Genomic DNA, 26,824 nt, shown 5'->3' on the forward strand with positions numbered 1-26,824 from the left:
TTTTTTTTATAAATTTTGAATAGATTTATGTATTGATTATGATATTATATAGAGTGTTTATTGTGATTGTATTGGTGTTTAAATTTTTTATAAAATTTGAACAGATTTATGTATTTTGCATAAAATTAGTAAATTGGTTTGAGATTTTTTTTTCCAAAATATAACCATTGCTGATGCTATTTAGCGCCAGTAATGGAATAATTAATTGCCGATGCTTTAAAGCATCGGTAGTTGTTAAAATTTACCAACGCTTTTTAAAAACGCCAACAACATCCTATTCTCTAGCGAGGCAAATAAGCATCTAGAGGTATTGAAACTTACTAATGCTTTTAAAAAGCATCGGCATCAGCAATGCTGATGCTATTCAGAAGCATCGAGAAGATTATTTTTCACTTTTCATTTACTGATGCTTTTGAAAGTATCGAGAATAAATTTTGCAATGCTTATAAACATTGAGAATGGCCATTATTTGCGTCAATAAGAGTTTTGTTAGCAAGTAACGTGATAAAACATGCAACAGCAAACTGTTTTTCCAGAGTACAAAGCAGTAGAAAACAATCACAACAGCATCTAAATATGTCAAATTTTGGGCCTTACTTCGAGCCCCTGGATGATGAGCCCATTCTTCCAATGCAATGCTTTCGTCTCCATCAAACGTATTTCGACATCACCGTCATTCCCCTCATCATTATAGAACTCCCCTAACTTGATCTCCATCCACCCATCATCCCTCAAGTGCCGCCGTTGTCGCTGTTGCTGCCATCCTTCCTTTGAAGCATCATCATCACTATCATCATCATCTTGCAAACAAATATCGATCTCTGAGGCATAAGCGCCAAGCCTCACTGATGCCAATTGGGGAGGGTGATCAAGTCCGTTTGACTCAGAGGCCAATTTGAAGACGAGATAAGCAGTATAGGTTGTTCTAGGGGAGAGTAGTTGACAGCCAATCGAGCCGCCTATCTCGAACCAACAATTAGCTACAAGCTCACCTACTTCTGCGAACCTGATGCCAAGCAAAGCAATCTTCCACATTGAATATGGTAATGCAGTGACAATATAAACCACATCCAGTAGTATTTGAGGCAATTTGGACATCAAACGATGTTATATTTGGGAACAACCATGCTAAAAAAGAAGCATCACCAATTCAAGTTAGCAAGTTGCTACTTGTTCAAGGCATCTATTGGACGGAAAAAAAAAAAGAATGGATATAGAAAAATTATGATAAGAATTGTTATAGTTTTAAATTACTGGTAAAAAAAACTAGACTAAAGCCCACGTTTAAAATGTGTAATTCCTTCATCAAGTCACTCTGCAGCTTGGTCAGCTCCATCCAAAGCTCAACCCGAAAGATTCAAGCTGTGGTTTGGTTACATTCCATTTCAAATGATTCCAAATTAATAATCTTAGTTATTAATCTCCACAATCGGAAGTATATATCATAAATTTTGTTGTTCCATGTCTAATCTTATATTCTGACATTTTTTTCTTCCTTACTTTCACTTCCTGTAGCATTTTTTGCCATATATAAGGGGGGCCAAAAAAAACCAAACGATTTATCATCATGTGTTTTTAACATGTAGGAAGGACAACAGAAACTCTATTCCATTCTTTTTTTTCTTTCTCATGTTCATCATTGGCTACATGCCATGCTGCAATATCCCTACCTGTCACTTGCTGCTAGTGACCTGCCAATGGATGAACTAGATGCTCATACCATTAACTTTGATTCTACCTTGAGCAGGCTAATCCCCTGGAGCCATATGTTTCTTGTTGCATGGGTTTTAAAAATCCCATCCTTCTTGGATTTCGAGATATCTTTCCAGCATTGGTTCTTGTCTCCAAGGGTTTGACTAGTTTTAGTCCATTTGTGTGAGATGATAATGTTGCAAACATAACATTCTAAATGTTAATTTGTTGGGTTCTCACCCTTTTTCGGTAATTATTTTGATTGTTGTGAAGAATTTATATGCATATATTGATGTATTTGGCTATGTGAAATCATGAAAAGCTGTATGAAATTTCTATATTTTGCATATCAAATATGAATGATATTGTACTGAGAAAACATCTCTTTGTGCAGTTCATTAACTTCTTTCTTGTGCTTCAAGACTCTGTGGGAACCAGGAGTCAAAAAGTTGATTGAAAATCGCATCAAGGCAATTTTTTTAGGTTCTCAGCAAAAACACATAGTAAAATAGCTAATGTGAAAGTAGAATACTTAGAGAGAGGTCAAGAAGATAAAGATATAGTTTAGCATATCTAACGTCCTGTTATAATCAATAAAATGCAAGCAGGATATAGATTGCTGGGACAATGATTGTTTTTTTGGCTATCTATTGTCGAGATCTCTTTCGAACAACTTCTCTGTATTGTCAAACTACTGAAGTAGAAAGAAGACAAGAAAAGGCCCATATCATCTTGATTTTATAACCCAGCAAATGGTATATCTTTTGCTTAGACATGCAAGCACGCATGCACCCAAACAACTTGCTAAAACTTCATTATTAGAATCTACAAGAAATTTCTTCAAAAATAAAGAGAGTGGTGCACATACCTTGACTCATGCAGAGAAAACCACCTCCGATATTGTCCGTGCCGCCCCCATATAATACGCATGCTTCTTGGAGATATCATGTAGCATTTACGTCCTGTTGATCTCTCCAATTGGAAGCTCTGCTGTCCCAAGAGAATTAAAATAAAGGAGAAAAGCAAGAAAAAAAATATACACATACGGAAATCATCAATATTATACTTCTATAGTTTCTCCAAGCCAGGGAAAGTGCACAAGAAGCTAATATTGGTAGACAAAGCCAGAGTAGTGCACACGTATTTATTTAATTCAGAGTAGTGCACAGATATTTATTTAATTCTTTCAAAAAAAGCCATGTCGAATATGCTGCAATAATCTATATATTGCAAAATTTTCTGTAATTTTTCATAAGAAAAAGGAAACGTCAAGTAACAAGAAAACAAAACAATAAAAACACTCTCCTTGCAATCAATTAAGAAAAATTGGCACACGTGACATTCAGGATGGACATGGTGCTTATTTGTAACATAAATTATAATCAGATATCCATCAATCTATATATATATATATATATCAAACATATAGGAGAGAGAAACTCTCTCTTTTCTCAAAAATTAGAAAAAAAGAAAGTAAGCTCAATGAAAAATCATAGCCTCCTTCTAGTGCCACATCTAGCTATCTTGCTCTCCCTCTTGTCTACTTAACTGAAATTTGTAAATAAACACTATTCTTAATTACTTGATATAAATTAAAGGAATGAATGCCTTTCCTTTTTTAGCCAAACACTTCTCTCTTTTTTTTTTCAACGAATAATTTGCACAATAAATATGCCATATGTGAACCAAAATTTCCATGAAAAATATTTTTAGTCAGATGCTACTAAATGGCATCTAATATATATATATATATATGAAAGCAGAAACCGAGAGAAAATAGAGTAGTCAATTAAACTGTCCACGTAAGCAGCAAATTTTCATGTATGAATATCATGTGGATCAAAACCAATTTTCAATAAGCTACATCCCAGGCTATCTAACAATCCTTCCAGCATTAAATAAAAGCACTATGTCATTAATGGATGGAATTAAAATCCACTTATGTATATTTAATTATGCTATTAAATTTTGCTGTTATTGATATTAGGAATATGAATAGATATGCTCTTACTATTCATAAAGAATATTTTTTTAATAAATGATGATCAATTCTATGATGTAGAACCCGCATGCAATGCGCAGGCTCACAACTAGTATTTTAATTATATTAATGCTTTTGGATGTGTTTATATTAGAATTATTTGATAGTTAATTTTTAAAAAATAAAAAAATAAATAATATTTAATAATTTAGGAGAAAAATTTATTGCTATCCCATAATATAATTGGTTGGTCAAATAAAATATCATCTAATCAACATTATCATCTCAAAAAAGACAAGGAATGTATCAATCATCAACAATCTTGAATAAGAAGATAGAGTATATCTTTTGCAGAAGATGAAAGCCATCTGATAACTATTGACGAGTCATCCTTTAGATAAATATGAGAGGTTCTCAAAATATCTAAAGTATATGTCAACTCTTCGCAGCATGTAATTCACCATCGAAACCAATAATAAGAGGGCCACTAGCACTCCTAAAAACAAAATATATTCCACTAAAAGCACCTCCCTCTGCTACATTATTGTTGAAGTGAATCATAAAGAAATATGGAGGCAGTGACTTTAAAAATATATATATATATATATATATATTATCTGTGAAATCATAAAATCTATATGAAAAGAGTTATAGATTTCTCTTACTATCAAAGGTCCCTCAAAAGCAATTGCCTGTATGAACTTTTGGGGTTTGTATGGATGCTCTAAGAAGAATTATTCTAACATTCTGACTTGTACTTAGAAAATACGATCATTTTTTTGTCAACAAGATAAAAAAAGGAATATAAACACATTAATATTGCCTTGGATCTTCTATCTTCCTAGAAGATCTGGTTTGAACATAATTTTAGGAGCATGAGTAATCAAACATCATGTTTTTTCAACATTTGTTCTAATTTCTATTACTTTCCTAGGGAAATACGAATTATCATGAAAATTATAACATGCCAAAACAATGCCACAGATCATATTCCAGTTCACAAATGTTTTATAATAAAATAATTTAAAGTTTATAAATCAATAACTGTAAAGCAATCTGAGCCATATATAATCTTTATGTTTTTCTGAAAATTACATATACCATTTTTATTTAAAAAATAATAAGAGAAACATAGATGCATGACCAAGGGATGCGCTCCCCATGTTCTTGACTTGGTTGGAGCCTGTGGAGAGTTCTTGAACCTTTTGATTGGAGAAGAGGGTATAGGGGAGAGCATCACAGCCGTTGCTGCCTCCCCCAGTGACCAATCCGCCTAGAGAGGAGTAAGAAAAAAAAATGGACAGGAGCAAGAGATGTATCATCATCGCCAACGTTATCGCCACAGGAACAAAATTATTTTCTTTCTTTTTGTGCATCTAACGACTGGATAGGGGAAACAAATAATTGAAGAGGTAATACGATGATTCATTAATTTGGCTAAATAGATCCATACTTCTATTATTTTATTTTATTCTTTTTGCTGAATTTATATCATACCGAATGACATAACTTTTAGGATTATTGATATTCAAATTTCTTTCCATATTCGAATAGAGTCAGATATTAAAATGAATCCGAGCAAATAATATCTGATCAATTTCGCCCTTAATCTAAACTAATAAATCATACTATCATCTTGCTTTTGATAAATATTAATTACTTATTTTGTTAGCACCAGCAATCAGATAGGTATTCGTCCATCAAACCGCACGCTAAGGAAGCGTCGATATGATAAATTAGAGAAAAACTCAGAAAAAAAAAAAAAAAAAAAAAAAAAAAAAGGAAGAAATGCAGGAGAGAAGGGAGCATTCCGCTTGAACTCACCATCTTGCCCCCATCGATGAGAATGGAGTCGCAGAGGCGAAAATAGAGTTCCCTCTTTGATGAGTAACGCACCGGATCAACGGCCTGCGACAAGATGGACTGGTAATCGGATGGCAGGAACCGCTCCCATAGCGCGTCGACGCTTGCTGCGGAGCGGAACGTGGCCGAGAGAAGCGCCGACCTGCACAAATCACGAGGTGTCGTGAAGGAGAGCACGTGCGAGATGCACCCCTCCGGCAACCTGTCGATGTGCCCGCCGCCTTCGGATTCTTCTTCCCGTCGCCTCGCCATCGATTACCAAGCTTCAGTTTACAGGGTAAGGAACGAAGGAATAGAGGCCTTGGGTAGGAAAAAAATTATTGGTTGGACGAAGACTCAAGGAACTGGGGGTGTCGCGTCATCATTACAAAAATACAAGTCTCACACGGCATTGAATGTGTGAGACTTGTGCCTTTCGCGATTGACGATGGGAACAATGTGTTGAAGATGGGAACAACCCTGTGAAGAAGAAAGCCAGTTGTCTTCTAGAATGTATTCAGATAAGGAACAGCAATCAGCAAAATTGCTAAAAGACTATAGATGATTGACTTCGACGACGACTCAGGAACTACCTGCTCTTGCCCAACACGGTGCTCATCCCACGCCGCGTAAAGGGATTGGTGGGACGTAGTGGGGGTTCGAGTTGTGCCTCTCGCGCGAAAGAATGGTCAATCTTCTTTCGCGACGCGATTGTGCCTGATATTCAGCAAGCATCATATAATTTTTTTGGTTCTTTGCTCCAACATCTTTGTTAATTAATCCAGAAAACCCCAATTTGCAATCATATTTCTCCTCTAATTAGACCATAGTACCACTTCTGTAAAGGGGGATACCAACACAGAATTATTCCAAAGAGCCTGATAAGGCAACATGCAACCTTCCCCATGGATGCGTGATATTTTCCTTATAAAAAGGGAAACTGGGCACGAAAAATGAAAATAAAGACCAAGATAAAAGGATCACGTTCTTGACTACATGAGGCTCTTAGTGGACCACTGAACTCGATTATAAAACTCCAAACTAGCAATCCTCCCCTTCCGGGTTTCAATGTTGAAGATGCCCAAGTCATTTGGAGTTCCCCTCCCCTGCATGCTAATTTAAATATTTCAAATCCCTCTCCCCTTCTGTAAGAGGCAACCATGACCACACAAACGAGCTAGAGAAAATTCTGCTAGCAGAATCATCATGTCCGATCACTAATAACAAAATTTTCTTGATGCATTTATTCATGATGTCTGAGAAAGACTTCAAATTTCTTTTCAAAAAAAATGTCTTTTTCCCAATCAAATCTCGTGCCAAAGTTCTCATATTCTTTCAAAATCTGACACCGACCTAAACTGATATAAATGAATTTTACCTTTAGATTCAATAGCCTTAGCTTGCGCAGCCATCTGAGAGATCTCAAAACCTGCAATGATCGATGGTTGGGGGCGGAGAAAAAAAAAATTAGAAAAGCTCACTACAACGAAAAGGGTATGTAGCGACAGTTTTTTGCCGACGCTTTTGAAAAGCGTCGGCAAGTTGCGCAGACCTGCCGACGCTTTTTAAAAGCGTCGTCGTTTAACGACGCTTAAAAGCGTCGGCGTTGAACGCCGACGCTTTTAGCAAAAGCGTCGTCAAATAAAGCAAATGCCGACGCTTTTGTACAGTAATTTACGACGCTAAAAAGCGTCGATAGGTTCGTTTAATACCCTTCTTCCCCCGTGCCCTAATCCATCTACCGCCGCCCTTTCCATCCTTAATTTCTTCCGCCGACCCCGTCTCATCTCCGCCGCCGGCACCGCGCCCGCCGTCCACGCGCATCCGCCGTCCACGGCTCACCGTCGTTTGCCGCTCCCCTCTGCTGCCGCGTCCGTCGACGCCGCACCCGCGCTGTCGAAGCCGTACACCGTCCGTTGGAAGCAGCCACCCCACCGGCCCTCCTCCCCTCCCCCCTCCCGGCGGCCATCTTCCCATCACGATTCCCTTCGATTGCCGTGCACTTTTGCTTGGATTTTGTTTGGCGCAGACTGATTCGTGTTCGACCGATTCAATTTCGGCCCAAAGGTTCGGTCTCTCTCTCTCTCCCCCTCCCTCCTTCCCTGTGTCATGACCGGTAATCGCATCTAATATGTGTTTACCATTTCTCAGAGCGGAAATCCTCTCCGTCATCGAACATCGATGCGGTCTCCGGTCGATCCAGCTCCAGCATCGGATCCACCGCCTGGAAACCCCAGAATCCGAGAAATCCGCAAATCGAATCCTCAAGGTGATGAGATATCCGTGGATTCTGGTATAATTCCCTTGTTCTTTAGTATTTCTTCTTAATTAGTTGATATTGTGGAGCTTGGAAGCTCGAAATTAGGGTTCTTTATATTTAGAAAGACGGACAGAGGATTTACATTGCGAGTTCTTCTCTTTGGAGCTCCGAATTTGGTCTAGAATTCTTTGCTGTGGATGCTAGGTTTTAGGGAGTGTGAGGAGATCTTCACATGACTGGTTTTGATACGCCTAGGTCTAGGAAAGTGAGAGAGTTCTTCTCTGTTGAAATTTGATGGTGCAAGTTGTCCATCAATTGGTTTCTCTCTGTGCATGTCCATATCTGCCTTGTGCATGTGCGATGTGCATGTGACTCATCTTCCATTTCAAGTAGGTGTGTATTCTGCAGTATGGTTCATGTTGCCCGTATCGGCTTATATAGAAAGTTTGATCTGGTAGTTGCTGACTAGTTTGGGCCGGCAATGGGTCATAAAAGGATTCCAAAACCCTTTATTTGGGTTCATTTTCATCTAATGCAAGAGAGGGAGATGGGATAATTTTATACCAAATCTTATGATTCTAATTTACTGGAGATGTGCTACCATGATGTTGTGATACACATTGCTATTTAATGCCTATATAGCGCTAATGTAGAACGAAAGATGAAAGGATACACTGCCTAATATAAGGAAAACAAATAATGAACTTTTGGAGTTATCTGTATTTCGTAGTTTTTTTCTTTTGTAACGAAATGCAAATGCTAATATTATGATCTTCTAGAGTTACACCTTCATAATATTCTAGTTAAAAATAATATGACGTTATTAGTGCTGCATGGTTTTCTTTCACAAAACCTGGCGTCCTAAATCCATGTTTTCTTTCATTTTGAAACAAGTATGATGTTAGCAGTGTTGTGTTTTGATTATTTTGTGATTACTTGAGCATGACTCATCTATTTGTCATTATGTTACTTTCTGTGGATGATGTTATTTAGTCTCTTTGGATCAATGATAGTATTATTATATTTCATTTTGGCCTGTTTCAACCTTCCTGCTGTAAATCATACTTTAATCTTGTTTAGCATCCGTCATCATGTCATGCTCTAAATACATGAAACCTTGAATTCATTAATGAAAGTTTTTTTACTGCAATGTTTATGAAGTGTGGTGAAATTTATCCTGACATTTTAGGATGGACCCTGAAAATCTCTTTGATCGGTGAGTATGTTGCTCTTCTTGCTACCAATCCCCCTTACTTATGCTTCTGCATCTATTTTTCACTCACTCTGTCTTCCAGAATCTTCTCTGTGTTTGTTTCCTCTGATCAATGGCATGCTTATATATAGTTCTTTTGAAGTTTCTATTTTACTGTGCTTGTGCAAGGATTATAATGCAAATATGTGTAACAGGAAAATTTTGATTTAGTGAGTAGGCTTGTACTTCATGTATGTCTGTGCTCCAAATTATGCAAGTCATACTCTTTTGGATTTGGTGGTTAACAACTGGTTGTACATGATCAATTTACAACCAGTTATCAAATATCAAATATGGTAAACCTGTGTAGCATAAAATAAATGATATAGAGCTAGATCAATTTACAACCACACCCTCTTAGTATCTCTCTACGAGGTTCACCCGAAAATATGTAGTACAATTAATTAAGGTTGTGATACATGGTTGATGAATGGATAATTTCATAGTTTCATGAATCCTGATCGATTGCTTATCTGACATGTGGCGCTCGTTATGTGGCTGGACCCTGATATCGTGTGGCCTACGTTATCCTTATCTTCGTAACTGATGAAGACTAAGCATCTGGATTAAGCTGGGCCAAGTTTCTTTGTCCACTACTCCCCAAGTTAATATCAGGTATTAAATCAAATTAATTATGAATTAATTTTAAAAAAAATTACATTGCATCGAAACATAGACCCGTCTTTTGATTAATGTACATATTCTATTATATCCGTACATTTATTTATTTTTGTACGGATAAAAGAATTATGTACATTGATCAATTGATTGTCCAGTATGGACAGTTTGGAAAATGTGAGTAATTCTATAGGTCATTACCATAATCAAATGGTATGCTGAGAGGTTTGGAAAAAATTTCGGATGGTATTTTCCTTTTGTTCTTCCTATACGGAAGAACTAAGGGGAAATGCTGCCGAAATTTTTTTCGGCTCTTGTTGCATATCATTTGATTTTTGTAATTGACCTATAGAATTAATACATTTTCTGAATGGGATAGGACCTTCTTTACCTATTAGTTGATGATAGCAAGCATTTACTATGTAAACTTTATCTAGCTGTTATTTTTTTGGATTTTATGAAATGACTGATATTTTTTACTCATTGCATTAATATAGATTGTATAATTTTTTTTTATTTTTAGATAAATTGCAAGTTCGGTCAGTTTTATCCTACAATGGACAAAAGTTGGATAAATAAACCAAGGAATAGTAAAGAATATTTAGATGGAGTTCATGACTTCATTAAATTTGGTATGGAGAAAAGTAGTTTGAATGGAAAGATTTTATGTCCATGTCGGAAATGTGTAAATAGTTCTTCTTTAGATCCACAAAATGTTGAAGAACATTTGGTATGGAATGGTTTTTTAAGAGGTTATACCGACTGGATTTTTCATGGAGAATCTATGTTGCCATCATCATGTAACCAACCCCTGACTCATTGCGGATCCACTAGCCTAGAAGACAATTCTGCAAGAGATGATGATATAAGGGGTTTGATCACAGATGCTTTTGGATTTGATGTTCAAAATTTAGGAGAATCCAGTAGTATACAAGAAACAGTTGGGATGTTTGATGGATGTACGCATACGGAACGTATGCATGTTGAGGAGCCCATACATACATCTAATGATGAGACAGCTCGTTATCACACCTTAATGAAAGATGCAGACGAAGAATTATATCCGGGTTGTACAAAATTTTCTAAGATTTCTTTTCTTGTACATTTATTTCATATAAAATATTTGAATGGATGGTCTGGAAAGAGTTTTACCATGCTGCTCAAGTTATTAAAGGATGCATTTCCAGAAAGCACTCGTTTACCACCATCGTATTATGAAGCCAAGAAAGTAGTAAAGGAATTGGATCTTGGATACGAAAAGATTCATAGTTGTCCGAAAGATTGTATGTTATATCGGGGTGAAAATGCTAATCAAGAGTCATGCAATGTATGTGGATCTTCAAGATGGATAACACAAAAAGAAGATCGAGATGATGTACTGAATGAATTGGATGCAACGCGGAGTAAAAAGAAACCGGCCAAGGTATTGCGTTACTTTCCTCTTATACCTAGATTGAAAAGGATTTATGCATCATCAAAAACAGCTTCATCAATGAGATGGCATCATGAAGGACGTACAAAGGATGGAATGTTGAGACATCCAGCAGATAGTCTTCAATGGAAAGCATTTGATGATAGGCATCCTGATTTTGCCTCTGATGTTCGCAGTGTTAGGTTTGGCTTAGCTTCTGATGGCTTCAATCCATTTCGGACCCTGAGTTCTACCTACAGCACTTGGCCAGTCGTTTTGATACCTTACAATTTGCCACCGTGGATGTGCATGAAACAATCATCACTTATCTTGTCAATGGTTATTCCAGGAGATAAGGGTCCAGGCAATGATATTGATATTTTTCTACAGCCTTTGATAGAGGAATTGAAACAGTTGTGGGAGGGTGTTGATGCATTTGATGCTTCCAACGGCCAAACATTTAAACTACGGGCAGCTTTGTTATGGACTATTAATGATTTTCCAGCATATGCCAATTTATCTGGCTGGAGTACAAAGGGACGGGTCGCATGTCCTTGTTGTGGAGATTCAACACATTCAATTTGGTTAAAACATGGAGGTAAATTTTGTTACATGGGACATCGTCGATGGTTGGAAGCAAATCATCCGTTTCGATTTCAGAAAGATTTGTTTGATGGTACTATAGAATTGGGATGTGCCCCTATTCCACCTTCTGGAACTGATGTTCATAGACAAATGGATGGCATGAATTACAGCTATGGTAAGCACTCAAAGTCCTCTAAAAAAAGAGGAAGGGATGATGTTGAAAGCTCAGTGCACGAAGGGTTACCAGAGGAAGTCAGTATCAGTACTATAGATGCAGAGTTGTTTCAAGATCCAGACAATTATTTCGAGGATGAAAATGAGGAAGACACACAGATAGCATCTACACAACAGCCAAGTAAACATTTATGGAAAAAATGAAGTATCTTTTTTGACTTACCTTATTGGAAACATAATCTTATTCGGCACAATCTTGATGTCATGCATATAGAGAAGAATGTTTGCGATAATTTACTTGGAACATTTTTAAACCTTGATGGAAAGAGCAAAGATAACATGAAGGCACGTCTTGATTTAAAAGAAATGGGTATCCGACAGGAACTTCATCCTAAAATGCTTGCTAATGATAGAATTTATGTGCCTCCTGCATGTTACACAATGTCTGCTCGAGAAAAGGATAATTTTTTGGGAGTTTTGAAAAGTATCAAAGTACCCGATGGATATGCATCGAATATTTCACGATGTGTGCATCTAAAGGATCGAAAACTTTCAAATCTTAAAAGTCATGATGGTCACATATTGATGCAAGATATTTTTCCAATAGCTTTAAGATCGTCATTGCCGAAACAAGTTGTTACAATTGTACTTCGATTATCGTCATTCTTCAAGGCATTATGTTCCAAAGTTATTGATCCTCGAGAACTTGATCAGTTAGAATCGGATATTGCAATTACACTTTGCCAGATGGAAAAGATTTTTCCTCCTGGATTTTTCACTATTATGGTACATCTGCTCGTTCACCTAGCTTCAGAAGTTAAAGTTGGTGGACCGGTACATTATAGATGGATGTATCCTATTGAGAGGTATTATTACAAACCTTAAATCTTTTGATAATTTTATTAGAAACAACAGCATACTGATATTTTAATAAATATTTAATTCTTGAAGGTATCTTGTGCGTCTTAAAGATTATGTGCGAAATAGAGCCTATCCTGAAGGCTCGATTGCTGAAGCATATATTGCGGATGAATGTTTGACATTTTGTTCAAGATATCTTCAAGGTGTAGAGACTATTTTTAGTCGACCTCAACGGCATAATGACTTTGTGGAGAATGCAGAACTGTATAAGTTCTTAACTGCTGGAAAATTCTTGGGAAGAGGTGAAGGTATTGTACTTGATCAAAAATCCTTAGCACAAGCACATCGTTATGTGTTACTTCATAGTGACATAATATCTGACCATCGCAGGTTAGTATATTTAAGGAATGACATCAAAATTTAAATTTTATATTAGATATAATGTTCTAAATGATATATTTATATTTTATGCAGTGAATTTTTAATTTATCAGAGACGAGCCAATCATAACATTCGTCCTAATGCAAGGATTGAACAGCGATGGTTGGTCGAGTTATTCCCTATGTGGCTTTCGAATCAGGTGTGATTTATATTTAATTATTGGATATATTAATTTTTGATACATATTTAATATCAGATAACTCAACTGCACTTCGTCATATCATTTTTTGTTAGGTATCAAAGATGATGGAGACAAATAAGTCAGATGAACTAATAGCTCTTGCTCGAGGACCTAACAAGATTGTGAATAGATATAATGGTTTCATAATTAATGGCTTTAAATTTCATACTAGAGAACGGGAGAAATTTAGAAAAACACAGAATAGCGGTGTTATGGTGGAAGCGGATGGAAAATCCTATTATGGTGCACTTAAAGATATCTATGAGTTGGATTATTATGGAAAATTTAAAGTAGTACTGTTTAGATGTGATTGGATAGACATAAACTCACCAAGGGGTTTGAAACAAGATGCAAATGGATTTACACTTGTAAATTTTTCAAGGTTGATACACACTGGTGTGTTATTGAAGGATGACCCATTCATTTTTTCATCTCAAGCTCGTCAAGTATTTTATGTACAAGACGCAAAAGATAAAGATTGGTTTACTGTCATCAAAACAAAACCTAGAGACTTATATGATATGGGAAACCAAGTGGAGGATGATGACGATGACACTTATACACAATGTATGCCCTACAATTTTGTGCCAGCTGATGATTTAAATGCTACGACGACGTTGGTTAGAACAGAATTCGAAGAAAACACTACTGCTTGATTGTTACTGATAATAATTATTTATGATGTATATATTTTGCATTAATTATTGTGTTATTTTACTCCATATATTAACTGATTCTACCTTTTATTTATATAAATGCTAGGTGACATCATGCGTCGCAGGGGACGATATGCTGGTGTGCAGTTCCAGTTTTCACAGACAGAGGCCGGTACGTCTTCTTCAGCACAGCAGCCTGAGGCCAGTTCAGCTGCACAGCATTCTGAGCCCTGTCCTTCATCATCAGCACAGCACGATCCTCCTGTTCATCAGCCAGATGATGAGATACACGTGCAGGGTATATATTGTCTTTCATGTAATTTTTTTTTATTTCATTTTATGTATATTTATGATATAGTTACTTTTATGTATTTTTTGCAGACGGATCCGGGAGAGTACGCCCCAGACGCGGACCCACAGTAGTACGAGATGTGTGGCAGATGCGTGAGGGCGAGAGGATTGTTGTGGAGTGCAATCAGCTAGGTCAGCCAATTAAGAAAGCTGCCTGCTTATTGACTTCATTTTTGGGGACTGTTGCTCGGAGGCCTCAGCTATGTCCGTTGGGCTATGCAAAATGGAATGACATGCTTCCAACGTACAAAGTTGAGCTCCTCCGAGTTATAGAGGTAATGAATTGATGTTCATACTGTATATTAATTGTTAATCATTTATATAATTTATTTCATTTAACATTTTTTTTTATAGAGCAAGTTTGTTCTCCCTCCATCCACTCATGATTTTGTAATGAAGTCTCTCAACCGCAAATGGAAAGAATATAAAGCACAATTGAAGAAGAACTATATGAGACAGGGTATGACAGAGGAGGAGGTTGCTAGGAATTGTCCTCCTGATGTACCCCCTCATCAGTGGATGGAGTTGGTTCATTACTGGTTCTCCGAGAGGGCACAGGTATATTATCTGTTTATTATCTTTTTTTCTTAAATATTTTATAAAAATATTAATTTTTATTATATATTGTATATATAACAAGTTCTTTACTTTATTTTACAGACTTATTCTGCTATTGGTAGAGCTGCACGAGCAGCTCAGTCTGTTCCTCATACATCGGGGTCGAAGAGTTATGCACGACTCCGACAGGAGTTTGTATGTTCCTTAAACTTTCATAATTAACTTTTAATTTTTATGTTCAAATATTTATATAACTAATATCATTATGTATCGTGGACCATGTCTGTATCATGATACTCATATATTTTTTTAAATTATCATAACTGTTTGCTTAAAATTGAAATTATTTGTGTAGGAGGATGAGCATGGGAGGGAACCCGGACAAGTGGAGTTTTACCGGATGACTCATACTCATCAGGATGGTACTTTTGTTCGAGATGAGTCGAGAGATTTATATGTACGGCATTGTTAATATTATATTTTTTGCAATGATTTAAATTTAATTTTGTTAGCTATTAATGTATAACTCTTGTTTTCAAAAAAAATACAGGAGAGGGCTACATCTCTCATTGCGGAGCGTGACGACGAGTCCGCAGCATCTACGCAGCAGAGCCGTATCGAGGCCGAGGTATTCACAGAGTTGATGGGACCAGAGCGCTACGGCCGAGTGAGGGGTTATGGAGTAGGAGTCACCCCCACTCAGTTATCTGAGGTTAGTAGATATACGCAGCATGCTGCAACAGATGCTCAGGATTCACGCGTTCGCAGACTCGAGACGGAGATACAGGAGATTAGACAGAGTCGTGCCGCTGAGATGGAGGAGATGCGACAGAGCCGTGCCGAGATGCAGGCCATGAGGGGACAGATTGATCGCCTTACATCTTTATTAGAGATGTATGGTTCATCTCAGGTAAACACATAATATTAAATATATATTTTTGTATTAATTTAATGATTTATATATTTTATTTATAGATATGCAAATCATGCTTTTGATATATTTTTTGTAGGCTCCTGGCATATCAGGCACCCGTCGAGATAGCGGCACGTCACGTGGAGACAACGACGACCATCCGCCTGCAGATTGATGTTATTTTATTTTTGTTGTATTTTTATATTTATTTATATTACTCTTGATTGTAATGGACGATTAGTACTTTATTTTTATTTATATAAAATATTATCTTTTGGTTTGATAAAATTTTCTATTTCAGCTTGCTTTTGATGTGAATGATGGTGATTGTACAGGTGTGAATGTGAATGTGGTGATTGTACATGTTTATTGTATTGTACAGGTGATGTGAATGATGGTGATTGTACAGGTGTGAATGTGAATGTGGTGATTGTACATGTTTATTGTATTGTACAGGTGTGATATGATTTCGTACAGGAATGTATTGTATTATTTTTTTTTAAATAATATTTGTATTTTTTTTTTTCTCTTAAAACCTTTAACGACGCTTATAAGCGTCGTTAAATTTGTCTTTTGCGACGCTTTAAAGCGTCGTAAATTTTTACATTAACGACGCTTATAAGCGTCGTTAAATTTGTCTTTAACGACGCTTTAAAGCGTCGTAAATATTTACATTAACGACGCTTTAAAGCGTCGTTAAGACAAATTTAACGACGCTTTAAAGCGTCGTTAATGTAAATATTTACGACGCTTTAAAGCGTCGTTAAAAAATAACGACGCTTTTACAAAGCGTCGGCGATATTCGTCCCCACTCTTGCATAGTCGACGCTTTGCCGACGCTTTTCGAAGCGTCGTAAAGCCGAATAGCGACGCTTTAAAGCGTCGTTAATGACCATTAATAGCATCGTTAATGGCCATTTTTCCTGTAGTGGCTTAAGCACCAACAAATTCATAAGCCCAAGAAAAGAGATCTAAGGTTTTCATTTGGAAGTAGCGTGGAATTCTGACCTATTGGAAAACCACCCTCTCTTCCGATCCGATTTGTCTGTGCACGTGCTTGGGCGACAGGGAAACCTTGTACAGCCGACCCAGGCGCAAAAGTAGATGGGATAATATCAATATCCGAGTCCGTCCGGATAAATTCGAGAATTTCAAAATCCGATTAATATTTTTATCTATATTTATATCAATATTTATTAAATATAAATAAATAATTATTTAATTTAAATATTTAATTAATTATATTATATTTATATTTTATTTAATTATATATAATATTTATTTTATTTAAAATAATAAATAATTATATTAATATATTATTAATTTAATTTATTATTTATTTAATAATATATATATTTAATTCTATGATCATAAAGTTTAATCATCTAACTTCTATACGCATTTATATTAAGACTTTCGATATCCAATTTATATTTATATTAAAATAAATATTAATATTAATTTTTAAATCCAACTAATATTCATATTTATATTTATATTTATTAAAAAATAAATATAGTTATGAATTTACTAATATACGATCTGTATATGATCCATTTTCAGTTCTATTCTATAATGATAGAATGCAGACCAGATTGAATCGACCGATTGAGCAGACAAACTAGTCTAGTCAAACTAGATCAGAGTTGGATTAAATTTAGAAATACAGAGGTATACAACTCCAATAAAGATATTTATGGAGGGTTATGTCCGCATTTGAATATAACAAGCGGATGGATTTTGTATCACTTGTGGATGATTTTTTTTTATTTCTTCTTGTCTTGTGAGCAATATCCCAAGGGTTTGAATCCTGAATTTTCTATAGGTGAATATCCTAGGATGAGATGCCAACAGAATATATTAATAATTTTTGATAAGATGCTATTTCTTTTTGTTGTTTATTCTTTTGTCTTCACTATTTCATCCTTCAAATTTCAATAAATATGATGCATTTTGTTAAGTACATTAAGGCAAAATTGCAGGAGCACTATTCTGACCAATTTGCACTCATGACTTCTTAGCTTTAAAAATTTTTAGTTGAACCTTTTGAGTTATCATACCGACCCTATGTGTTTCTAAAGCCCATCCACCACCCAACGTTGTTAGTATGCCATCCTAAAAGACCTTCATTGAAGTCCTTTCCGCTTTCCCTCAACTATCACATTCTATTTCGATCCTTTGTTCATGTCTTTCCTTCTCTTGCAATTATCTGGTTTTTATTTATAATCATTCAAGTAGATATCTGACCATTTGATCTTCAAACCATTGTTAAAGAATGAGGAGTCAAGACAGGAGTGATCAAACCAAGATTCCAAGGCTAACATCATAGCATTGGCGATGATGATCTAATCACCCTCTTTGGGGACCATCACCATTGAATAGTCACCCTCTACCTCAACTCGCATTGCCTCCTCAATCACCATTTCAATCTTGTGCTCCACCATGTTAGTGGCGAGGAGTGCTCAGATGAAGAATTGTAGGATGGACCTGACCTATGATCCCCACCATCCTGATCATCTATGACGGTGAAGGCAAAGGAAGATACAGCAAAAAGGAGGGGGCAAAGGAGCCGAAAGGGTGATAACTATAGGTATTGCAACCAGCGAGAAGTAGAAAGAGGGAATAGTGGAAGTGGAAACTGGCTTAGGTTAGAGTAGAGAGAGGGCTTTTTTTTTTATTTTATTTTATTTTAAAAAAGAGGAATTAAGTTACTTCCCCAATGCTATATTAAGTAACTAAATAGTACAAGCATAATAACAGTACCATCGAGCACCTTCCTACCCCATAAGCCATACTCACGATGGTAGTCCCTGTAGGAACCATAACGAAGAGCCCCAAAATGAATACTCCTATCCCGTCAGAAGAAATATATCCAAGGAAGCCAGGTCTCTATCACCGGGCCAGAGAGGAACAAAACATCATGTAGACTTCATTAACTGATTCGCCCATAAATGATGGCCTAGTGTTTAACTGTTTAGAACTCCTAATACCACCAACCCTCCCATGAAGGAAATTTAACAGAAGTAGGCCTCTTTAAACTTTAGGCTTTAACATGCCTTAATTCCTTAGTAGTCAGCATTGTGCAATCTGCAACGTAGGTCTCTTGCGAGCATAGAAACGAAACAGCAGCACAAAGACGACGTCCACTCAATGAAGAGAGAGGCTGTCGTCTTGAACACCACCAGATCAGCATGGGCTATAAATTGAAAAACACACCTATTCCTTTCCTTCCATATGCACCAACAACCCACAGCAATTAAAAAATCAAGCGCCGAAATCATATTCCTGTTCCTCGGATTATTCCTCCAGACATCATGCCAAAGATCGTTGAGACTTGCAGGAAGAGTTTGATCGCTCAATCCCCAAAGAAGAGAAGACCAAATTTTTCTTGAGAAAACACAACCAAACAATAAATGATTGATGTTTTCCATCTGGAACAAGCACAAAGGGCATTGACTGGGACCTTGCACGTCTTTTTTCACAAGAATATCAGCCGTAAGCACTCTCTGGTGATAACAAAGCCAATTGAAGATCTTCACTTTCTCCGATATCACGCACTTCCATATGATTTTGCTAAAGAACAATATAATTCCTCCATTAATGAAGAATTGATAACCAAGTTTGGTAGTGTAGGTCTGAGAAGAGTGCCATTTCCAACTTCTACAGTCCTGCCTTGGTTGTAAGTTCAGGTTAGCAATGAAGTGTCTCAGCATAGAGAGTTCATTAGCTGCCCTATAATTGAAAGGACATCGGAATTGACGCTCCCATTGATCAGAAACCAGATGCTTCGCAATCAAACCCGTTGTTTTGTTACTAAATAGGTACAGATTGAGTAGTTGTTTCCAAAGAGCAACGTCCGAAGCCCAACCATCATGCCAAAAGGAAGTCAGGCCACCATTTTGAACCTGAGGAATAAAGTAAAGTTGAAATAGGTTAAAGAGCTTACAAATGCTTATCCAGAGGAAGGAAGCATTCTTGATTCGGGTTGAAGCCGGATTTGTCGGAGCCCTCTTGGCATAGTACATATTCAAAATCAGAGAGCACCAAGGTCAATCGTCGCCATTGAAGAATTTGAAGCACTATTTAAGTAGTAGAGTTTTGTTGAACAAGGATAGATTAATGAGTCCCAGACCTTCAAACAATTTTGGCCTACATATATCGGACCAACTGACAAGATATTTAACACTACCTTTGCCGCTAATGCAGTTCCAAAGAAAAGCACAATAGGAACGATCAATCTTTTTTATGATAGCCTTCGGCAATTGTAACATAGACATCTAATATATCGGCAGCGCCCGGATGACGAAATTTACTATGACCGGCTAATAAAAGAATTCTTTTCTTCCATCCCGCCAATTTCTTCTCAACTTTGTCCGTTGAGAACCTCCACTCAGAAACCCTCGTAGCCTCGTGGTGTAATGGGAGACCCAAGTAAGTTATGGGAAGAGAGCCGACCTTACACCCCAAGAGCTTTGCCGCATTGTCAGTTTCTTTCTCAGACAGGTTCAACCCAATGATTTAGGTCTTGGAGAAATTAATTTTCAATCTTGCTAATAATTCAAAGAAATAGAGGATGAGCTTAAGGTTTTGAACATGGTGCATATTGGTGCTGCAGAATACCAATGTGTCATCTGTGAACTTAAAGCATCTCATATCTGATGCACAGCATGATGAACCCACACCCCTAACCATTTTTTCTCTGATTGCCTTCCAGAGCATTCTGTCAAAAACATCCGCCACCAGAATGAAAAGCATTGGAGATAAAGGATTTTCTTGTCGAATGTCTTTCCTAATAGAAAACCAATTCCCCACTCTACCATTTATGATGAGAGCTGAATGTGAGTTATGAAGTATGGATGCTATCCAAGAGACCCATCTTTTTCCAAAACCACGGTGTTCCAGCACACTAAGAATTTCAGAGATATACTATCAAAAGCCTTCTCGAAATCTATCTTACATAAGATTCCTTTGCATTTGGATCACTTGGAGTGTGCTACTATCTCAGCCGCCGTTACATAGGTTTTAAGAATATGCCTCCGTCGAATGAACGCATTCTGGGAAGAAGAGACCAATTTGTCAATAATGTTACTCAATGTTTTTGCAAGGATCTTAGAGAAGATTTTAATGACTGCATGCTCCAAATAAATTGGCTTAAAGTCTGTGATGGTAGCTAGTTCAGCAGTTTTAGGTATCAGCACCATGTGCGAGTAGTTAAACCGTGAGACATCTGTTTTTTTGTGTTGAATCACATTTATGGCTCCAATCAAATCCTCACGCAGAATATCCCAGTATGACTGAAAGAAGGACATGGGAAATCTATCAGCTCTGGACAATTTGTTCTTAGCCATGTTGAATACAGCTTCTCTAATCTCCTTCGTATCAATGTCCCGATCTAAGGAGGACAGATCCAAGTTTCTTTGAGGGTATAAAGCATCCCATCCGCTTCAATGGAGGATTCAATAGTGCTTCCAAACATTCAGGCGTAATGCTTATAGAAGGATTTTTGAATCTCATCTTCAGTATTGATTAGGTTCCCTTTATATATGATTTCCAAAATCTAGTTTTTGCATCGGCGATTCGACGCACTAATATAGAAAAACTTCATATTTCTATCGCCATCATTAATCCATTATTTCCTAGAATGTTGCTGCCAGTATGCCTTTTCCACGTGTAACACATTTCCCAATTGTTCCTTGAGCAGGCTATACTTACAACTTTCCAAGTGAGACAGCACTCTTTCTTCTTCAATGCCATCCAGTCGTACATCATACACCTGAGAACAATTCCATGCTCTCAATCTAGATCAGAGATAACGTAGCTTCAAAACAAAATTTTTGCCAACATCAGAATCGCTAGGAGCTGATGTCCACCATAATTGCACCATTTGTTTATTGCTGGCCTGAAGATACCAAGCATTTTCAAAACAGAAGAGGGGGTGGAACTTTTGAGATACTACAAATTCCATGCCCAATGAGAGCACCAAAGGTGTATGGTCTGAAGTTGGCCTTGCCTTAACCAACAGGTTAGCCCGAGGGTAGATAGAATGCCAATCTATGGAGACGAAGTATCTGTCAAGCTTGATCAGGCTCGGAGTTTCTCTATAATTTGTCTAAGTAAAATGCCGATTATTAGCACTGATCTCCAATAGTTCCAAACTATTAATGATCCGATTAAACTTTCTTGATTCTGTGCTACTGCTCTTCGCACCAAGTCTATCAGAAGCGTACCTCGTAACATTAAAATCTCCCATCAGAATCCAAGGTTCAACTATAGTATGCTTGATATGCTCAAGTTCTTGATAGAATAAAGATCTTTCACCTTGGTCATTTGGACCGTAAATGTTAGTCAAAATAAACCTCCTCTTAGCGTGTTTGATCAGGATAAGAGTGATGATAGAAAAGGAGCCTGAAAACAAAGGGGTAGCATCAATGAATATTGAGTTCCAACAGATAATTCCATCAGAAGAGCTGTTAGCATTACATACATGCCATTTATCAAAAGAAGGACCACAGGACGATTACAGTAATCTCTTATTGATGTACCTACATTTTGTTTCCTACATACAAACTACCCAACAACTTGCATCTTTAACTATATGTCTGATGATACGTCTCTTGGAAGACAATCCTAGCCCCCTTATGTTCCAACAAATCACTATCATTCGGTATCAAATAACAACACATATAAAGATGAAGCACTACCATTAGGACCCCACCACAGAGAATCAACTTGCACTAGCACTAAAAGATGATGAGTTAAAGCATAGATTTCCATCACATATCTATTTGTCCAAAGAAGCACTACAAATCAATATTTAGGAACCAGTTCACCCAAACAGTCACCCCATAACAAGCAAATTACCTCGGCATAAAAAGTAAAACCCCACAATTGAGATGAAAGGATATCTACTATCCTGCACCAAAAGGGCCACAGCCCTAGAATCAAAAAGGTTCTTTTCACATTATACCTCATGCTAACATGGTCCACACATATAGCCAGCCCAGTTTTCCATTAGATCCCAGAGATCTTTAGCAGATTGACTCTAGTGCTACAACGCTAAACCTCTAATGCCTTCAGTTTTGCCAAGGATGAGTCGACACCCTTCTTGGGGAGTATTAACCCACATTTTATTTCCAGTTGAATAATATCCCCCATAATTAAGGAGTTGATAAACAAGATGTCAGCTTCTTCAAGAGAACGCTCCTCTAATCCCAAGACCTTGAGTTTTTTCTTCTGTAGATAGGGACTGCACTTTGCTTGTTGTGGCCCAGAAGAAATCTTCGAACTCATGGTGTCAGATGGCAATTGGGTAATGAGTCTATGAAAAACCTTAGAGATCGAAAAGTAAAGCAGCTCTTCATTATGGCAGGCTTTTGGTTTAGCTGTCTTGCTAGGAAACAACGTGATAGGTTTAGCCAATGAGTGCGAAATATCCCTCAACACTAAATCATTGCACGAGCCCCAGGAAACCTTATCCAACGATGAGGTAAGATTTAGCCGCATGTCAGGAAGACGTTGGATTTGCACATTCGAAATTTGAAAAATGTAGGCTTGGGGCTCGATAAAGTGTATGGAACAGTTCAACAGAATGTCAGCCAGGTTAGGTAGGAAGCCATGGAGCAAGATGTTGAGCGCACTATATACTTTGGCTCAAGTCTAGGGCCTGTTGGCAAGGATCTCCCTGGCGCCTCATGCGATGCCTCTCTGACGAGTTGCTACCGGACTGACAACGGCCGAGGGGTTCACTGTTGAACCCACGATGGGGTTTAGAGTTACCGAACCAAAATTCCTAATCGTCATTACCCGGATTCACCTATTCTCTAGTGGAAGAGAGGTCTAAAAAGTTAGGATTATGTGGGGAGGAATGCTTCACAATGACCTAGATAGGATAGGAATAAAGACCAATGGTGACATCTACAAAGTTTGGAATTGAGGCCGGATTCTCACAAAAAATGCTGAGATCGAAACTTGAGAGGTCTTCCCGTGTAGTACGTGCCTGGCTCGCTTTGAAGGGCATTCTGAAGCTTGCAACAATGCTCGCCCCAACTTCAGGGTTCCAGCAAATTAATGGAAGATTGAAAAGGCTTATGCTAGCTTTGTAGTACAGTTTATGGTGAGAAGCTAGCCTAGATTGATCCCAGTGGTTGACAACTAACGTGAAACCTTCACCATGAATGTGATCAAGTGCCATAAGGCCTTGCACCACCTCATATGATGGACACGACACAAAGAACTTGTTATCTCTGGTGAGCTTCTACATCGTCAAGGATCCAAGGATACAAGCCTTGTGAGCAAAGGTACAACCAATATCGTCGACCTTAATAGGTCTACCAAAGGATTGAACGAAGGCGACCCAACTTAGATAGTTAGAAATATCAGTCATCTCAGATGAAATAATAAGGAAGGCCGTCCTCTCCACGCGGCAAGAATATGAGACCATAATACTACAAGGAAGATCCAGCAGTTCGACTGCACGGCCAGGTGACGAGTCCACAGAGAGAGGGTGTAAGGTAGCAGTGGCCCGATGTTTTATCTTGGTGGAAAGAGGCACCGAGCTACAAGGCTTGTGGTGTGAGATGGAGAAGACTTGCAGGTTTTGTAAGAGTGACCAAACCTTAAGCACTGAAAATAATTTAGTGGATTCCTGCAGACACTCTTACGATGACCGATTTCACCACATCGAAAACATTGTCTTTCCTTAAATAGAGTAACCAAAGGACTGGGGAAACAAGGCCTGACCAGATTTTGCGAGGAGTGGAGCATGCCTGCATGCCTCGCATTAATATTCTTAGATCCCCTGAGGATCGCCCCACCATCTCTCACAATATCCGTAAAGGATCGTGCCGCTGCACGATGTGATAACACCTCATCACTGTGGTTGTTCCACCCATTCCCTCACCACCAAAGTGTAACTCGCTGGCGGCGATGCCGGCTGCATCCATTGCCCGTTCGATGGGGGAGCAGGAGTTTTCAAAAAACGTCCATGTCTTCCGGTGAAGTTCGGGTGGTGAAACACGGAGCTAGAGAGGCAAGGGTGGGGCCTGAGGACGCCTGGTGCGTCAATGCCACATCCAGAAGAAGCACATGTGGTTGGGGGCGGACGTCTACCCAATGGTGTCAGGTTGGCGCCCGTGAGTGGATGAAAATTAAGGTTATGAAGCCAATGCTTAGGACACTTAGATACGGGTACATTGTAAAGCTGACGATGCGAGACTATATCCAAGGATGAATGGACATGGACAGAGCTGTACACTGGCCAGCGAGAAGGTGGAGCTCTTTTTTAAAATAATTAAAAAATAATAATAATAATAATTATCAAAATAATTTAAAATTTAATTTTTTTATCAAAATAATGTAAAAAAAAAACGTCATTTTGAATTGCGTTTCTTTCCCTTCCACGTCACCTCTTTTTTTCCAGGATGGCAAGGTAGAAAAAAAAGGAAATGTCTCTAAAAACGCCATTTTGAATGGCATTTCTAAAAACACCATTCAAAATGGCGTTTTTATTTTTTCAATCAAAAAAAAAAAAAATCGGAAAAGAATGGGAAAAAAATAAATTTTAAAATTTTAAAATTATTAAATAAATTAAAATTTTAATTTTGATTGAAATTTAAAATATAAAAATTTGAATTTGTAATTTAAATAAAAAAATAATTTTAGATGATTTTTTATCGAATTATTTTTTAAAAAAAATATCTTAAAAAATTTTTAAAAAATAAAAAGTGACATTAAAAAATAAAAATTGTAAAAAAAATGAGAAAAATAAGAATTATAATTTGAAATTTAAAAAAAGTAAATTTTTAAAAATTAATTAAAATAAAAATATCATTTCAAATTACTTTCTCAAATTAAAATTAATTTATTTAAAAAATATTTTAAATAAAAAAAATAGCCTAAAAAAATTTCATAAAAACAGAAAGAAATGAAAAAAATAAAAAAATAATATAATTATAAATTTGAATAAAAAAATTAAATTTTTAATTTGAAGTAAAATTTGATAAAAAAATAAATGCATAAAAAAGTGAAAAAATGAGGAAAAAATGTGAAAAAAAGAAATTTATAAATTAATTTTTTTAAAAAATAAGAATTTTAACTTTAATTCAAATAAAAAATATAATTTCAAATTACGTTGTCCATTTCAAAATATTTTTTAAAAAATTATCTCAAGAAAAGAAAAAAAATATTGTAAAAAAATAAAAAATACTCTAAAAAAAAAAAGGAAAAAATAGAATTGAAAAAAATAGAAATTATAATTCTAATTGAAAAATAAAATTTATAATTTTCAATTTGAAGAAATAAAAATTATAATTGTAACTGAAATAAAAAATAATAATTTAAATAACTAAATTAATTTAAATATAATTGTTTAAAAAATATTTTAAATAAAAGAAAAAATATGTAATAGAATGTCAAAAAGATAAAAATGAAAGAAGACTAAAATTATAATTTTAAATTATAAAAATTATAAATTAAATTAAAAAAAATGATATAAAAGAAGTAAATAAAAGAGAAAAAATGGTAATAAAATAGAAATTTATAATTTTTATATTTTGACACTCTTTCTATTTTATAATTTGACACTCTTTCTATTTTATAATTTCAAATTATAAAATAGAAAGAGTGTCAAATTATAAAAATTATAAATTTCTATTTTATTACCATTTTTTCTCTTTTATTTACTTCTTTTATATCATTTTTTTAAAATTTAATTTATAATTTTTATAAGTTGAAATTATAATTTTAGTTTTCTTTCATTTTTATCTTTTTGACATTCTATTACATATTTTTTTCTTTTATTTAAAATATTTTTTAAACAATTATATTTAAATTAATTTAGTTATTTAAATTGTTATTTTTTATTTCAATTACAATTATAATTTTTATTTCTTCAAATTGAAAATTATAAATTTTGTTTTTCAATTAGAATTATAATTTCTATTTTTTTTCAATTCTATTTTTTCCTTTTTTTTCTTTTTTAGAGTATTTTTTATTTTTTACAATATTTTTTTTCTTTTCTTGAGATAATTTTTTAAAAAATATTTTGAAAT

At 36.1% G+C, this 26,824-nt stretch overlaps 4 protein-coding genes across 6 annotated transcripts; 2 read left to right on the plus strand and 2 right to left on the minus strand.

The window, feature by feature from the left end:
* Positions 1–419: 419 nt before the first annotated feature.
* LOC105037069 (putative F-box protein PP2-B2) lies at positions 420–5,938 on the minus strand. 2 transcript variants are annotated; one of them, XM_073259443.1, is made up of 3 exons: positions 5,498–5,938; positions 2,561–2,682; positions 420–1,006 (listed from the first exon to the last, which is right to left on the minus strand). In XM_073259443.1, the coding sequence occupies exons 1-3, from the start codon at positions 5,786–5,788 to the stop codon at positions 580–582; spliced, it is 840 nt and encodes a 279-aa protein (XP_073115544.1). In that variant the 5' UTR covers positions 5,789–5,938; the 3' UTR covers positions 420–579. The 2 variants fall into 2 exon arrangements, with proteins under 2 accessions (XP_073115544.1, XP_073115545.1); XM_073259444.1 differs by having other exon boundaries at positions 2,561–2,679; positions 5,498–5,935.
* A 1,515-nt stretch (positions 5,939–7,453) lies between these two features.
* LOC140858703 (uncharacterized) lies at positions 7,454–16,035 on the plus strand. 2 transcript variants are annotated; one of them, XM_073260014.1, is made up of 9 exons: positions 7,454–7,784; positions 9,580–9,642; positions 14,061–14,252; positions 14,336–14,580; positions 14,660–14,863; positions 14,966–15,058; positions 15,219–15,320; positions 15,414–15,773; positions 15,874–16,035. In XM_073260014.1, the coding sequence occupies exons 3-9, from the start codon at positions 14,069–14,071 to the stop codon at positions 15,949–15,951; spliced, it is 1,266 nt and encodes a 421-aa protein (XP_073116115.1). In that variant the 5' UTR covers positions 7,454–7,784; positions 9,580–9,642; positions 14,061–14,068; the 3' UTR covers positions 15,952–16,035. The 2 variants fall into 2 exon arrangements, with proteins under 2 accessions (XP_073116115.1, XP_073116116.1); XM_073260015.1 differs by lacking the exon at positions 14,061–14,252 and having other exon boundaries at positions 15,874–16,034.
* Positions 9,883–14,025, plus strand: LOC140858702 (uncharacterized). The gene is made up of 2 exons (XM_073260013.1): positions 9,883–13,066; positions 13,151–14,025. The coding sequence occupies exon 1, from the start codon at positions 10,202–10,204 to the stop codon at positions 12,017–12,019; it is 1,818 nt and encodes a 605-aa protein (XP_073116114.1). The 5' UTR covers positions 9,883–10,201; the 3' UTR covers positions 12,020–13,066; positions 13,151–14,025.
* Positions 16,036–18,841: 2,806 nt separating the features above from the next.
* On the minus strand, positions 18,842–21,124 carry LOC140858777 (uncharacterized). The gene is made up of 3 exons (XM_073260072.1): positions 20,811–21,124; positions 20,397–20,682; positions 18,842–19,681 (listed from the first exon to the last, which is right to left on the minus strand). Exons 1-3 carry the CDS (start codon positions 21,122–21,124, stop codon positions 18,842–18,844), a joined length of 1,440 nt encoding a protein of 479 aa, XP_073116173.1.
* Between the last annotated feature and the right edge of the window lie 5,700 nt (positions 21,125–26,824).

This window comes from Elaeis guineensis, chromosome 6 (assembly GCF_000442705.2).
Source record: "Elaeis guineensis isolate ETL-2024a chromosome 6, EG11, whole genome shotgun sequence".
Taxonomy (NCBI): domain Eukaryota; kingdom Viridiplantae; phylum Streptophyta; class Magnoliopsida; order Arecales; family Arecaceae; genus Elaeis; species Elaeis guineensis.